This window comes from Solanum stenotomum, chromosome 12, assembly GCF_019186545.1.
Source record: "Solanum stenotomum isolate F172 chromosome 12, ASM1918654v1, whole genome shotgun sequence".
Lineage (NCBI taxonomy): Eukaryota > Viridiplantae > Streptophyta > Magnoliopsida > Solanales > Solanaceae > Solanum > Solanum stenotomum.
In genome coordinates this window covers 46,605,960-46,621,261 of record NC_064293.1, presented here as the reverse complement: position 1 = coordinate 46,621,261, position 15,302 = coordinate 46,605,960, and the positions used below count along the sequence as shown (strand labels likewise).

At 36.8% G+C, this 15,302-nt stretch overlaps 3 protein-coding genes across 3 annotated transcripts; all 3 read left to right on the top strand.

The window, feature by feature from the left end:
* The first annotated feature begins 161 nt into the window (after nt 1–161).
* Nucleotides 162–5,879, top strand: LOC125848920 (proline-rich receptor-like protein kinase PERK8). Its single transcript, XM_049528886.1, has 8 exons — nt 162–1,870; nt 2,445–2,858; nt 3,140–3,226; nt 3,637–3,707; nt 3,854–3,933; nt 4,462–4,609; nt 5,175–5,336; nt 5,417–5,879. Exons 1-8 carry the CDS (start codon nt 967–969, stop codon nt 5,603–5,605), a joined length of 2,055 nt encoding a protein of 684 aa, XP_049384843.1. The 5' UTR covers nt 162–966; the 3' UTR covers nt 5,606–5,879.
* An 851-nt stretch (nt 5,880–6,730) lies between these two features.
* Nucleotides 6,731–8,572, top strand: LOC125848923 (cinnamoyl-CoA reductase-like SNL6). Its single transcript, XM_049528890.1, has 4 exons — nt 6,731–7,158; nt 7,557–7,739; nt 7,899–8,052; nt 8,240–8,572. Exons 1-4 carry the CDS (start codon nt 6,778–6,780, stop codon nt 8,551–8,553), a joined length of 1,032 nt encoding a protein of 343 aa, XP_049384847.1. The 5' UTR covers nt 6,731–6,777; the 3' UTR covers nt 8,554–8,572.
* Nucleotides 8,573–9,626: 1,054 nt separating this feature from the next.
* Nucleotides 9,627–14,744, top strand: LOC125848922 (uncharacterized). The gene is made up of 9 exons (XM_049528888.1): nt 9,627–9,877; nt 12,081–12,201; nt 12,311–12,423; nt 12,806–12,931; nt 13,038–13,158; nt 13,262–13,346; nt 13,620–13,733; nt 13,826–13,865; nt 14,277–14,744. The coding sequence occupies exons 1-9, from the start codon at nt 9,701–9,703 to the stop codon at nt 14,427–14,429; spliced, it is 1,050 nt and encodes a 349-aa protein (XP_049384845.1). The 5' UTR covers nt 9,627–9,700; the 3' UTR covers nt 14,430–14,744.
* Nucleotides 14,745–15,302: the final 558 nt, after the last annotated feature.

The following is a 15,302-nucleotide window of genomic DNA, read 5'->3' as shown; positions in this document are numbered from 1 at the left end:
GACACCCCAACATTAAAGCAAAAGAGGAAAAAGAATGCCGAAAAGACAAAAAACAGAAGAAAAAACCATTAAAGCAACAGAGCCAACGTTCACGCGTGCCCGGTAATTAGGGAATTACTAATATATAGTGAGTCAAAAATTACTGATAGTAGGAACGTAGAATTTTTGGATAGAGAATGACATTTATAAACTGACAAAGGAATGAGATCGGAGAAGACAATCACTACAGTAGTCTATTTTAATGCATTCCTTCTAAACTTAGTGTTGGGTTGGGGTCTATGATTGTTTGTTAGCAATTGTGTGTAGAGACCACAAAACCATTAACCTATCTTGAACATGGGCTTCATGATGTTTTCTTTGACTTAGCTTCTTCATAACACACACACACAGAGAATGTTTATTAATTTATTTTGTTTGACGTAAATGCTGAGTTCATCACTAGGGTATCTACCTCTGAGGCCTCCCCATGTTGTCTCTGCCTTGTTCAAGATTCTAATTTTACTCGCTCTCTTTGACATTACCAAATCAAGAAAACTAAATACTATTCCGAAGTGGCAACCACGTTCCCATTTGCCCTCATTTCATGGCTAGTTTAGTACAGCTTTACCATTCTTCATGTTCCAAGATTTCTACAACACTCTTAGAGGTAACTTCACTTTTGAACTACTAACATTGCATTCACCTTTCTTCCTATGTCTTTTTGAGGGATCTGGGTCTGTTTCAACTGCTGACTTTGGAATTTGTTGATCTGAGTTGTTACTAGTTTTGATTTTAGGGTTTTATTTAGACTAGTTTTGGCTTGATTTGATTCTAAGCAAAATCTTGCAACTTCATTAGTTTTTGGGAAGAAGGGGTTTTGCATTCTTGGATTTGTGTGCAAATGAGAGGTTCTTGAGAAATTCCAATGTGGTGGATTTGGGAGGTTTACTGTATAATTCTTGATCAAAATTGAGAGCTTTACTGAAAATGGCCTCTCCAAATTCTCCCTCTTCTTTTTTTCCATTCCCAACTTTCCCCACAGCTACACCTTCAAATTCTACTTCTGATTCACCTCCTGCTCCTCCTCCTGACTCTTCATCTCCTCCTCCTCCACCACCTGACTCTTCAGCTCCACCTCCTTCTCCACCAGCTCCAGATTCTCCTCCTCCATCAGAATCAAAATCACCTCCACCGGCAGAATCTCCTCCACCTCCACCTCCACCTCCTACAGCAGCGGCGCCACCACCTTCGGCGCCTCCTCCAAAGCCGTCAGTGTCACCACCACCACCTTCTCCTAAGGCTCCTCCACCAGCTAATTCTCCACCTCCAGCTTCATCTCCACCCCCACCATCAAAAGATTCTCCTCCTCCTGCTCCTCCTCCTTCCCCACCTCCTCCCCCTCCAGCAGTTTCACCCTCTCCTCCACCACCAGTGAAAAATCAACCACCACCCCCTGATTCTCCACCTCCTGCACCTGTTGCAAATCCGCCACAAAACTCCCCTCCACCTCCTGCATTGGCTCCCCCTCCAGCCTCACTGCCATCTGCCCCTCCACCTAACCTCTTAACATCTCCACCCCCTTCTATTTCACCTCCTGCTCCCCCAAATAATACTTCTCCAGCTGGAGCTCCCCCTCCATTACCTGTGACTCGCCTTCCTACAGAGAAGCCCACTGCTATCCCTAAACCTGCTATCACTGCAGATTCAAGTGCCAGAAATGGTGGGGGAAATAAGACAGGAAGTGTGGCGGCAATTGGTGTTGTTGCTGGGTTTTTGGCCCTTAGCTTGGTCATTGTTGCTGTCTGGTTTACACGTAGGCGAAAGAAAAGAGAGAGTGCATTTAATCTCAATTACCTGGGACCCTCTCCATTTGCTTCCTCACCAAATTCAGGTATTGCTTTCAAGGTTCTTGAATTTCCTTATGGATTTTGCTGTATGGAATTTGTTTATTGCTAAAACATTCCAATTTTCCAGAGTGATAAAATGTATTCATCCTTTCCTAAACTCTAGCTTGCATGTATTACTGTATTGATGACAAGGAACTATATCACGTGAACCATAATGATCCATTTGTAGAAGGAATTAATGGTACAATTAGTTCTTTTTTTTCGAAGTTACAGATGACCCATCTGTATTACCGAACATCAAAGGCATATTTTTGTTTCTTTTGCATGATAATTCACTCTTTTTTCCCCATTGCTACAGAGTGGAGTGCACACAACAAAATCACTTTTCCCAAGAAAACAAGAATTCTGAACTTTTGTGTAACTTAGTTGTCCATATTCTCTTTTTACCTTTCCATTTGTAGATCAGCTTTATAATGTATAGTACAGATCAGAAAAATTAAGTTCCACTTTGTCAATTTTGCAAACTTATCTCGAGTATTGTTAATGTTTATTATAGAATTATAACAACCTACCCCCTTCCCAGCTTTTGGAGTCTTAATGAATTACTTATTTTTCCAGATACATCATTCCTGAGATCAAGGTCTCAACATTCCACTTATCTAGCTCCAACTGGCTCGCAAAGCAATTTTATGTACTCTCCAGACCATGGGGGTATTGGAAATTCAAGATCATGGTTCACTTACGAAGAATTATCTGAGGCAACAAATGGTTTTTCTCCTGATAGTGTTTTGGGTGAAGGAGGGTTTGGATGTGTTTACAAAGGTGTTCTTAATGACGGAAGAGAAGTCGCTGTCAAACAGCTGAAAAGTGGAAGTGGACAAGGGGAGCGTGAGTTCAGAGCAGAAGTTGAGATTATCAGCCGTGTGCACCATCGCCATTTGGTTTCACTTGTTGGTTACTGTATCTCAGAGCAGCAAAGGTTACTTGTCTACGACTATGTGCCAAATGACACGCTTGACTATCACCTTCATGGTAAGACAGGTTTGAGATAAATTGAAGTACTTGGAATACTGTACTCCAGATTTTGTTCTCTATGTTGAATTCTCCAATTCCACACTTCCAAGACAAGTTACTTATTTTTCTTATCATGGCTGGTAATGACCATTATGACATGAATAGCTGCTAAGATTGGCCACAACCAATTGGCCTTATACTGTGCCACATTTCTATGAACTTAGATGAAACTAAGAAGGATGTTGTCTAGTCTCGGATATGATGCTAACGTAACTTCTATCGTTGATTATATGCTGCAGGTAAAGGCATGCAAACTATGGATTGGGCTACCCGAGTAAAAGTAGCTGCTGGTGCAGCACGTGGACTTGCTTATCTGCATGAAGACTGTAATTTTCTTATTATGTTTATATTTACTCTTGTCCACATTAGTTAAACCTAGGGCTTCTGGAGACTTAATAAAAGGAATAATGGGGACAGAGTGGCTTAAAGAGTGGTTAAATTTCTCCAAAGAAGCTCAGATGCAATATCCAATGTTCTTCGCTTAGCATGTGTTATCTATCAAAAGGCCTAATTTCGATCACCCTTCATTATAGAAGTGTAAAACCTTGACTAGTCAATGTAATTGGTAACTGCATAGTTTATTAATGAGAACTAATGCTAAAATAGACAAATCTTTTCAGTTGCAATGTCGCCAAGTTGAATGGACTTTCTTTGGGAATAGAGCATGATTTTTATGTTTTGCAATTTTCCTTTACTGATTTATCCTCTGAAATTTTGCTGATTATGTTGTTCTCAGGTCATCCCCGCATTATCCATAGGGATATCAAAACATCAAACATTCTCTTGGATATCAATTTTGAGGCACAGGTATGGCAATTTATCCAACCTAAATTTATGTTTGTGACTTGATGAACCAGAACAATCTCATATTCCATGCCGTAATGGTGTATAGGAAATTATGTGAGTTATGGTTTATAGTTTATGCAATTTGACAATGCATTTCCTCCTTTCAGGTTGCTGATTTTGGCCTTGCAAGGTTAGCAGGTGATGCCAGTAGTACACACGTGACAACTCGTGTGATGGGAACCTTTGGGTAGGTCATACATGTGCTAAGTCTTACATTTGAAGAAATCTTAGTTGGCCTTTTTCTGTTACAATATCATATTATCTGACAACATCATCAACTCCATGGTCAGTTGCACCATAAGTAATCTCCAAAAACTTTTATCCTAAAGCTGCTTTTACCTCTAAAACTTTTACAGTATTACTTTTTGTCACTTCCATTTCACTTTCAACCTCAGGGGAGAAAGTAAATTGACCTTAATTTAACATATATTGATTCCTCACTTGCAAGAACAACCTTCAGTTGGTATCAGCCTCGAGTTGGTAACTTTGTACTCTTGTATGGGGGCAGGATTTGGTCTTAGTCAAACAGTTGCTTTTATGCAGCATCTCAGAACCATAACGTAAATGTCAATCACCTAGATTTTCCAATAGCCCCTGTCATCCTACCCACAGAAATGGGTTAAACTGATATTAAATTATTAATCAAAATGACTAATTTTGTACTTGTATGGCATACGTTCAGCTGATTAATTGACATTGACATAAATGATTTCAGATACTTGGCACCAGAGTATGCATCTAGTGGAAAATTAACAGAGAAGTCTGATGTTTATTCATATGGCGTTGTGCTTTTGGAGCTTATTACGGGACGGAAACCTGTTGACCAGTCTCAACCCTTAGGTGATGAAAGCCTGGTTGAATGGGTAAGTTCAAATTTTTAGTTGTTTTAATTTCCTGTAATGATTAATGTTGATGCTTAATCAGAGTTTGTTGCCAAGCATCCCTTGTATGCTGAATTAAAGAGAGAAGATATCGAAACCTAGGCCATGCATGTGTCCTAATCTATAGGGAGGAAACTGAGGTTTCTGGAATGTTTATTTCTTTTGAGGAAGAATAGAGGTCGGTTTCCAAATTTTTTCTGTAAAGGCTCTGGGCGATGGTAATACACTAGGGGCGGATCCACTCTGACCCAAGGGGTGTCAAGCGACAATCCTTTGTTGGAAATTATGTTATATACAAAGATCAAATTTTGATTTAATAAATATATATATACAAGTATTGACACCACTGGACACAAGTTAAAGGTTTAGTCTAGTGGTTAGGGTGTTGTTAAAATTCCTCTCAACCTTGTCTGACAATTAGTATTGCTATTCACACTAGTGATGGAATCGTTTAGAGTTTTCCTTGTTTGCTCATACGTATTTCTCAAGTCATCCAACTAGTGCTTTCATTAAATCGAAGCTGAGAATGTTACCTTCTATCCTGTAGGCTCGACCTTTGCTTGCTCAAGCACTTGAGACTGAAAATTTTGAAGATGTAGTAGATCCTAGGCTTGGAAAGAACTTTGTTGCAGGTGAGATGTTCCGGATGATTGAAGCAGCTGCAGCTTGCGTTCGTCATTCAGGCTCTAAGAGGCCACGGATGAGTCAGGTAATTAGAGTGCTATTGCAGCTCAGGCAGTTCATTATGATTCATTTCGTTGCAGTCCTGATTTTTCCCTCCCATTTCAGGTGGTTAGAGCTCTAGATTCCATGGATGAGCTGTCGGATCTGTCCAATGGAGTGAAACCTGGACAAAGTGGAATTTTTGAGTCAAGGGAACAATCTGCACAGATAAGAATGTTTCAAAAGATGGCATTTGGAAGTCAAGAGTACAGTTCAGATTTCTTCAATTACTCCCAAGGCAGCTATAAAAGTTGAGTTCTCAATGGCTCATTATCAAAAAAATTGCCCTTGACAAGTGTTTTTTCACAGAGAGATCTGACTTGTAATTAACATTGTAAATCACTGTGCTATTCTTTCTTTTTTCGGTTAGCATTGAAATCTGCATTCTTTTTTTACACTTTTTTGTTGTCTTCACACGACAAACAACTGGTTTTGTAGCATTCTGAAATCAACATTCTATTCATACAATGTAGATAAAATGTTAGTCAAGGGTCGTTTGACTGAGTACCAAATGCAGTTACTACCTTATAAAATTTCTCAAAGGACAAAAAATTGTTCCATTTAGCTATTTAACCATCCAAAGTTCACTCGTAGATTCTCAATTATGTTAATTAATCATGTCATTAAATAGTTGATAGAGTCAGATGATTACTTAACCTGAATTATTATTATAAAAACAAGTGTTGGATTGACTTATAAAAGCACATTATTCATACTACTATTCTTATATACTTTACCAAATAATTGTGATTCCGGTCCTGTACCATTAAATGAGCGTGGAAGTAGTAGCATCAATTGTATGACTTGTCTTTTGGATGATTTTGCAATCTCCACGCAAGCTGCCTTCATGCCGCATAAATTTGTAAAATTGTTCGGCAAGTTATTTATGGTTGATTTAACATTTTCCATAAAATAATAAATGATCCAAGAGCGAATTCATGAGACAGAGACACTGGTCAATCTTTAGCTTAATTAGTTCTCCCTTTTACAGATCAATAAGTGATTTTTTTAACTGTCCCAATGTGAAATACTATAGCCTTGACTTTGATATAAGTATCGAAGATCTCGCACTTTGATGAATGACCAATATGTTAGGTAGGTGTAGATGGGGAACCTGATTGGCTTACAGTAATTAAATATAAATATCTTCTTCTAAATATATAGACGTAGTGCTTCAATGATAGCAAAAATTGAGGTGAACTTACCTCCACAAACACTACCTAACATTCTAGTTGACATTAAAAGACAAAAACTCCTGCAATTAGTACTTCCATACAATCACAGCATCCCATATTTCTTTCATATTTACCATTTTATCTACTACTTAACTAATTTATTATCTTTTGGTACATATAGAGCTTGTATAAGTGTATATAAGTAGGCCACTCTCTAACTATGCAGATACCCTTAAGGCTCTGAACAGAAGGATGGATGTCGCAATATCCTTAGAATTGGAGCCACTAAAGCAGATGAATGATCATGGAATGTTCTTTTCTAGTGGTAATTTTATCTGCAGTTTGAATGCAAGAGACAGGAAAATTGTTTGTGTCACCAGTGGAAACTCCTACTTTGGTTCTCACTTGATCAAGAAGCTTTTGGCATATGGTTACCTTGTTCGAGTTATAATTCAAAATCAAGCTAATCTTGAGGACATGAAGGAGCTGATGAGGGAAGAAATGAAGCAACTGGAGAGTGTTGTGGTGGCAAGAATGGATGATTTAGATAGCCTCTGCAATGCTTTTAGAGGTTGTCATGTTGTTTTCCACACATCATCTTTCATTGATCCGCGAGGGATCTCTGGATACACGGTTAGTCATAATAACTTTTGCTTGAGTCATATGATTATGTAAAAATATCTTCATATTAATCACTACATAGAACTTGTGTTCTTCATTTAATTCTACTACTATCACTCTATTTGGTAGTTGACTAACTTGGAATGGTACATTATATTATTCTGTCCACAAGGACCACAACATTAGGATTTGATCTTTCTCAACTCTAAGGTTAACATCAGAATAATTGAACCAGCAATTCTTCTTCAACCTCCTTTATACACATCAGGTTGCTGAAATATATATATATATAAAATATAATTTCTTTAAATTCCACCTAGTGCAGCAGCTCTGTTTTTAAAAAAATTCTACTAAACAAAATTCAACCTGTTTAAATCTCAAAGATATGCTGACAAGCCAATATGATTCAGGAACGAATGGCATTTATTGAAGCTGAAGCAGCAAAGAATGTCATAGAAGCTTGTGGCAGGGCAGCATATGTTAAAAGATGCGTTTTCACCTCTTCTCTACTTGCATGCATCTGGAAAAATGACCTGCCAAACCTCATAGATGAGAGCTCTTGGAGTGATGAGACATTCTGTAGAGAACACAAGGTATACTTGTTAGCCTTCATTCTTCATTTTCATCTAAAAGGCAGACGGAATACAAAGAGAATTAAAATGTATACATATAATACGATCATTTACTCTCACTAACTCTAGATTCTTGATTCATCGTCTCTACTATTTAAAATCTTTTCACGGAAAAAACAGCTTTGGCTAGCATTGGCCAAGACCGGGGCAGAAAAGGTTGCTTGGAGGAAAGCAAGGGAGATGAAGGTGAAACTTGTTACTTTATGTCCTGGACTTCTCATGGCACCATCTTTCCCAAACGCTCACCTTGAAACTTCTCTCCCGTACCTTAAAGGTATTTTTTCACACAATCAATAATCTATAACTTAAAATTTTCCACTTAATTGAGGATTGGAAAAGAGCTTAGCAATTGCAACTCTATTTTGCATCAAATTTCACATTTAATTTTATGGATCAAACTAATAAAATAGATTGAGAATTGATCGATTTGTTTACTAACTCGAAGAAATGTTCACTTGTAGGTGGCGATTTCATGCTAAGACAAGGAATTCTAGCAACTGAAGATGTAAGTAAAGTGGCAGATGCACATATTTACGTCTATGAAGATATGGACTATGGAGCGTGTGGAAGATATATTTGCTTTGGAAAAATAGTTGGAACATTGGAAGAGGCCATACAACTTGAAAATGGCTTGAATATATCTGGCCACTTGTCTGGGGATCAAAGCCCTCTTGCAGTAGCAGTTGATAATAATGAAATTCCTCCCAGAATTACTAAGTCAAAGCTCAGTAGATTACTATTCCATGCGTCACAACGCCTTCCTTGCAAACAGTGAATAGTAGTATTTGTATGGTGTAGCAATTAGAGAAGTGTAGTCAGGAATTTATATAAAGGTAATGTCATGATTGATAATCGAATTTGTGAGCAGAAGTTATTTTTCAGCTCAATTTACCACAACACTATATTCAATAATTTTATAATTTATTTATGTAGACTGTAGTAATACTAATAAGTATAATATGTTGGTCTAATATATCACAAATATAAAAAATTACAGTTGAAAATAAATGGACAAAAATGAATAGAAAAATATTCAGGCTGAGACACAGATATCTCGCTCTCTTTAAGAAAATTCAAGTCAACTGCGGCATAATTTACATTGATCTAGCTGTATCACTCTTGACTTGTCCCCTTCAGAATACAACATCGTACAACTCAAGCAATTTCGGATTAGTTGAAGAATCCAAAACTTCACAAAAGAACACATGCATTCAACATATAATTATTTTCTTTTGTATAGTGAATATAGTTGAAAACTTAGAATATTATTCTTTTGTTTTTTTACTTTCTCTTTCACTAGTACATACTTAAATATTATTTCACACTTCTCATCTTTCTTGATACTTCACAAAGGAAAAAACACCATTAATTATAAATGAAGAAGTTTTCCATATAATCGATGGTAGAATATTGAGCGGTGGTAATATAGGTAGATAAATCTGATAGATATTACATAAGTTATAAGAAACTAATGGTGATGAGAGTTACAAGAAACTAGTAATAGTTATCTTTCATCACAATTTTATACCGCTAACATATACATTTAATATTTTATTTTAATAATAAAATATATATACCAACATAATATTTCTACGAAAAAGAAATCCATGCTCCTTAGTACTAGCTCCATTCATGTGGTTAATTATTTGTAAGAAATATGTCGTTTACCTAAAGCGAATAACATAATATTTCTACGAAAAAGTGTATTTTAAATTATTTCAAAATCAAAATAAAATTAATTTATTTTTAACTGTTAAAAGTTATTATTTTCTTGAAAGTAAACCATATTATTAATTAAAAATATATTTCTAATAATTAGACGTGTGAAAAGGAAATGCGAGGAAATTTCTAGGTACTCCACGACTAAACGACTGTGAAGAATTGTAGACGACGACGACTCCACTGGTTTAGCAGAGAGAGAGATGGGAGAAGAGGCAGAGGATCCACAGAAATTGAAGAAGATAGCGGCGGCGGCATATGACTATGAGAATGATCCAAGATGGGCAGAGTACTGGTCTAACATTCTCATTCCTCCACACATGGGCTCCCGCTCCGATGTTGTCGACCATTTCAAGCGCAAGTTCTACCATCGTTACATTGTCAGTATTCCCCTTTATTCTAATTGACTCATCATGCCGAATAAAACGGAACAGATATACCTGAGTTACATAGCAGACTCCACTTGGTTTTAGATTTGGTGCTTAGTTTGATGAATTTGCGTTTCATGTGTATATACACTTATCTGTTACAGTATTTTCTTCCCCTAACTGCTCCGGGATCCTTGGATTTCGTATTTTTATTAATAGCGGGATTTATGTTATAATGGATCTAATATCCATATGTTGATTCGGAAGGCTTTATTTTGTTATGAATTTAACTCGAAATTCAATAGAAAAGTAACTAAACTAGAACACAGTCAATGTTTGTGGAACAATTTTCGATTATCTGAAATTGAAACTAACAATCTAACAATACACTGAGCTAAATTACAGAACTGAAACAGAACTAAATAAATATAGCCTAGATGAAGTTCCTTGATCTCAATCTGAAACGAAAGAAGAAGAAGACAGGATTAGAACGGAGTTGAAAAGAAGAGAGAAGAGGCAAGGAAGAAGTTGAGAATTGTAGGATACCAGTTTCTTTCACGTCTCCACTCTTTCCCTCAACGTGTATATGATAACCTCTCAACTAATCTCAAACGTTAAACTTGATTAAGCTACTTTTAATCCAGGCCCTTTATTATTTGCAATTCACTCCTTCCGCATCTCCTATATTAACTAATACTCCTTCCACTACTAACTGCTATTGGAAAGTTAGCTGAAGTTGTTACATATTTCCGGGGAAATCTCGATGCAGTGTTTGGGGCTTTTGTAGTCTGAACTGATATTGTCTATATGAATTCAGTAAAATATCCTTTTTTGCCCTTGCGGAGTTGAGTGTAAGAGCGTTAAGTTTGAGGTTTTCCTAGGCCTTTTCCTTATATATTAAGTCACTTTATCTCTTGAAATTCATGCAGGTCACTTTGTCATCCTATTCCTTAGCTTGTTGTTATATTATTGCATTGATAATAAATACAGTTAGGGATGGCAACGGGGCAGGGCGGGGAAAACCTGCATAAATCCGTGAAGACCTCCACCCACCCCACCCCACATAACAAAATTTTCTCTTTCAACCTGCCCAAACCCGCCCCGCAAAATTTGTTATTGTTTTCTTTATAAAATAGAACTTTTTTGAATGACTTTGATAGCTTATGCTATCATAAAAACATCACTGATGCAATAGCTGTGAAACCTTTCATCAAAAGACAAGTATTTGATAGTTTAGAACTATTTGAATATGTACAAAAAGTGACGAAACAACTGAAGAATTAAAAGAGAACTGATTATTATAACACAATGACAAAAGAAAGTGATCCCCAAGAATGGCGGAAAAATGGATTCTCAATTAACATAACACAATGACAAAAGAAAAATAAATTATTGATTCTTTGAAAATAAGTCCAAGTGATTAAGCTAATAAAAGCAAATAAAAGGTTAATATGGTAAGTATTTGATAGTTGGTTTTCTTGCCTAAAGCCTAAACAGAAGATAAGTGGAAGAAATACTTTAGTGATTTTATTGGATTTATCTCAAACCCGCAACCTGCTCCACCCCACATGGTTTTTATTAAAAAAGATTTAAACCTGCCCCCGCAAAAGCTATAACCTGCACCGTGCCGCAAAGGTTGTAACCCGCTCTTCCCCGCACCCGCACCCGCCCCGCCCCATTGCCATCCCTAAATACAGTGTTGGACAAATTTGGGCTTGATGAAATTTTGTTGAGAATTTCATGTTTGCTTTATTTGACAATCCTCCTGCTTTCTTCTTCTGCACTTTGTCGCCCTATTCTTTAGCTTCTATGACGTGGTTATTTTGAATAACTGTATAAGTTCCTATTGCTTATACCATTGTTGGATATTGTTTCGTTGTATGAGAGCTTATAAAACCCTCATTGCCCAGTTTTCAACGGGGATGGATAAAACTAGGTGGTGGTTTTCTGTTATATACTGGTGCAGCAGTCCTGAGCTACTAGTATTATGATCTTTACACTGAGAAATATTTAACATGAAGTGAAATGAAGTGTGAATTCTAAGTTAAACTTTTTTGTAACTGATTTATCTGCCCTTTCTGATGAGTACTTAAGCTTGGCTCTGTCTGACTGAATTTCAGATGATTCTAAATAATCAGTTGATTATTACTATTATTTTTATCTTGGGAGATTTCTTCTGCGGTTCGCTTTGTTGATTGTGCATCTATCTGTCCAGGATCCTGGTCTTGTTGTTGAACCAATGACTACCAGCAGTTCATCCCAATCAGCAAGATCATCAGCCCCACAGTCTTCTTCTTCATCAACTTCTAACAACCAGCCAAGACAACGTAACTCTGGTATGAATTTCTTTCGGATTTCTGAATGAATATAAAAGCTCCTCTTCCGGGTAGACATCTTCATTTCAAATGTAAATTTGTATTTTCATCCAAATGGAACTTATTTCAGGGGCAGCTAGTAGAACTTCTGGGACATCCACAACTCCAACTCCAACTCCAACTTCAAGTGCAACGTCACTGCGATGGAACCGTCAAACTATACAATTTTCAGTGAATGCTTGGGTACCATAGCTTCATCATAGTGATTTGAATTTTGGAACATTGTCTTTTTAAATTTTGCACTGTGTGAAAAAGTTTTAATTAGCTGCTTCCTGTCAACAAATTAAAATGTTTTAACTGCTCTATCTGGTAATGGTTAACTCTCTATTAGCACAAAGAGGTCATTATGTGTATATATACTTTCAAAGATAGGACCTCATCTCCTTTATAGTGATGGAAACTGATAGGGCCCTTCTTTACCACATGCCAACTTTTGCTAGCAGTGATGCCTCTCTATTAACAGGGATGCATCACAGAAAAATTCCTTGGAGGATTATTGCCTTTCAGCATGACTTCTTATAACCTTCAGTAACTTGCGATTGATTTTTGGTACCCTTCTTTACAGGTCCTTGTTGTAGCAGTTCTTGCAATCTTTCCTCTTATACCTATAAATCTGTCAAACAGAGCATATCGATTGGCCTTTGCAGGAACTGCATGTTCTTCCCTGTATTCATTATACGCATTATATGGGGTAAATTCTGAATGCCGATTTTTTTTTCTCCTCTCTTTGTTTGAGGCTAGTTCAAATCTTTTGGTCTAGGAGGCAACTTTTGATAAATCTTTTCACCTTTTTGCAGAAGCCTAGCGCTTGGAATTTGCAGGCACTGCAAGTTTGGCTTCAGTCAGTTATTATGGCGAAAGATTTTCTCTACTTCATTTACTGCCTTACTTTTGTCACTTCACATCTCTCCTTGAAATGTGAGCGTTTGGCTTGGTTTTGTTTGTCCTTCTCGTTCTTAGTATTTTTTATAGATTTGATGTCTAAGTTCAGTAACATATGTTATTGGTCAATGCTGAGCAGTTGCTTTGATTCCCGTTATATGCCGAGGACTTGAACATGTTGCGAAGTTTCTTCGACGCAACTTCAACACATCTTCTTTATACAGGTAGCGGAACTGTACCTTAATTTTGTGAAAAGAAAAGTTCTCTCTCGAAATGAGAGATTGTAAAATTGTTTAAAATTGAATAACATCCTAGGGAAATCTTTGATGTCATGGAAAAATATTTATTCATGTTGTAAATCTCTTAGTGGTGTACTATTTGATGTCCTTTTCTCCATTTGTGCCATCCGTTGATTATTTCTTGTGGGATGTGTGAAGGGTGGGGATGTGCTAGAAATATTTTTCCTTGTTTCTGAACTTATATGACGACATCTGCAGGAAATTCTTGGAAGAGGCTTGTGTATGGGTCGAGTCAAACACAACTACTCTTAGCATATTGTCTTCACAGGCTGAGATTGGGCTGGGACTTCTTTTAGTTGTTTCCCTATTTTCGTTAGTATCTGAGCTTACTGGTGCTTATACTCGTTATTCTCATTGTTCTTTCCATTTTATGCTTATAGCTTTCCACTTCCTTCAAAATGCAGGTGGCAGCGTAACATACTACAAACTTTTATGTACTGGCAGGTATGCGTCATTCTGTCATTTTCATTAGTATTTTCAGCTTCTTTTTCCTTGCAATTTCTAGATGAATGAGCTCTTTTGCTGAAAGCAATGTATGAAATTTCTAGATTTGTGCCTTCTTTGTTGTTTCTTTTTCGACCTCGTTTGCATCTTAGTGATGTCAGCAATTCTTGTTGGAGAGGAAGAGTTCAATTTTGTGATATAAAACAGCAAATATGAAACATATTCATATTGTTGGTCATGCGCACTGTATTGTCAGTTACACCCATATGCTGCCAACAAATATCTTACCCAGCCCTTTATTAAATATGTTCATTCATATTTGAGAGTTTAAACTTGATGGAAGTTGCATGTGTCCCATCATGTAGTTACTATCCCTAATTTTCATTGACATGTATTTCAACTCTTGTGCAGCTATTGAAGCTTATGTATCATGCTCCTGCTACTGCTGGTTACCATCAGAGCATGTGGGCTACAATTGGGAGGCATGTAAATCCTCTGGTTCAACGATATGCTCCATTCATGCATACTCCGATCTCCAGTATTCAACGATGGTGGTTAAGGTAGAACTGTAGAAGACAGCAGCAAGACATAGAACAGGATTCATGACAGCTAGGTTGGAAGTGCTTTTTCATATTTGTACTTTGTCCCAGATGACGAATATTGGCCAGACTTTTACTTTTCTTTTTATAAACAGATTAATTATAATTGTGTACTGAAACTAAACCTAGTAATAACCTTGGGGGCTACTTCCAATTTTTAACATTTTTACCCAAGGTGACTTGTCCCCTTGGTTATAAATTAGTTCACCTTCCAATAATGTAACCTACTGTATTGTTTAGAATGATTCACTGATAATGGGATTGAAGGGTCTTCTTTCTACTGGTCATGCATCACTCACGAGTCAAAGGCTATCGTAAATATAGATCTCATTTTTTCAACCTGGTTAAGGCCCTTTTATATGAGAGAACATACTCCCTCCTTATTTGTTTGTGTGTCTTAGTTTGATGAAAATGTGACTTTAATTTTTATGATTTTAAATTAAAGACACGTATATCGTACCAAAATGTTTTTTAATTATATAGTCGTATACATGTCGGTGAGATCAGAGTGTATCAAATCAAGAAAGGAACATTAATTTGTAAGCAGACGAAAAAGAAAAGCAATAACGTAAGATTTGGTTTGCATGTAATCAGTTGGCATTCAGTGATTCACCAGTAAACTTTCCAACACCATAATTATGGCCGACGTCTGAAGAATAATAAAACTGCATTCTAAAAGCAAATCAACTAATCGGTCAGTTATCTTTGATAAAATAAAATGAATAGGTACCGTGCCCCGTAACTTCCTCTTATTATGTTAGTTTATTTTTTGACAACCTTATTATGTTTGTTAAATAATGTTGATTTTTCTCTCTTCAGGTAGAAGTTGAAATTCATG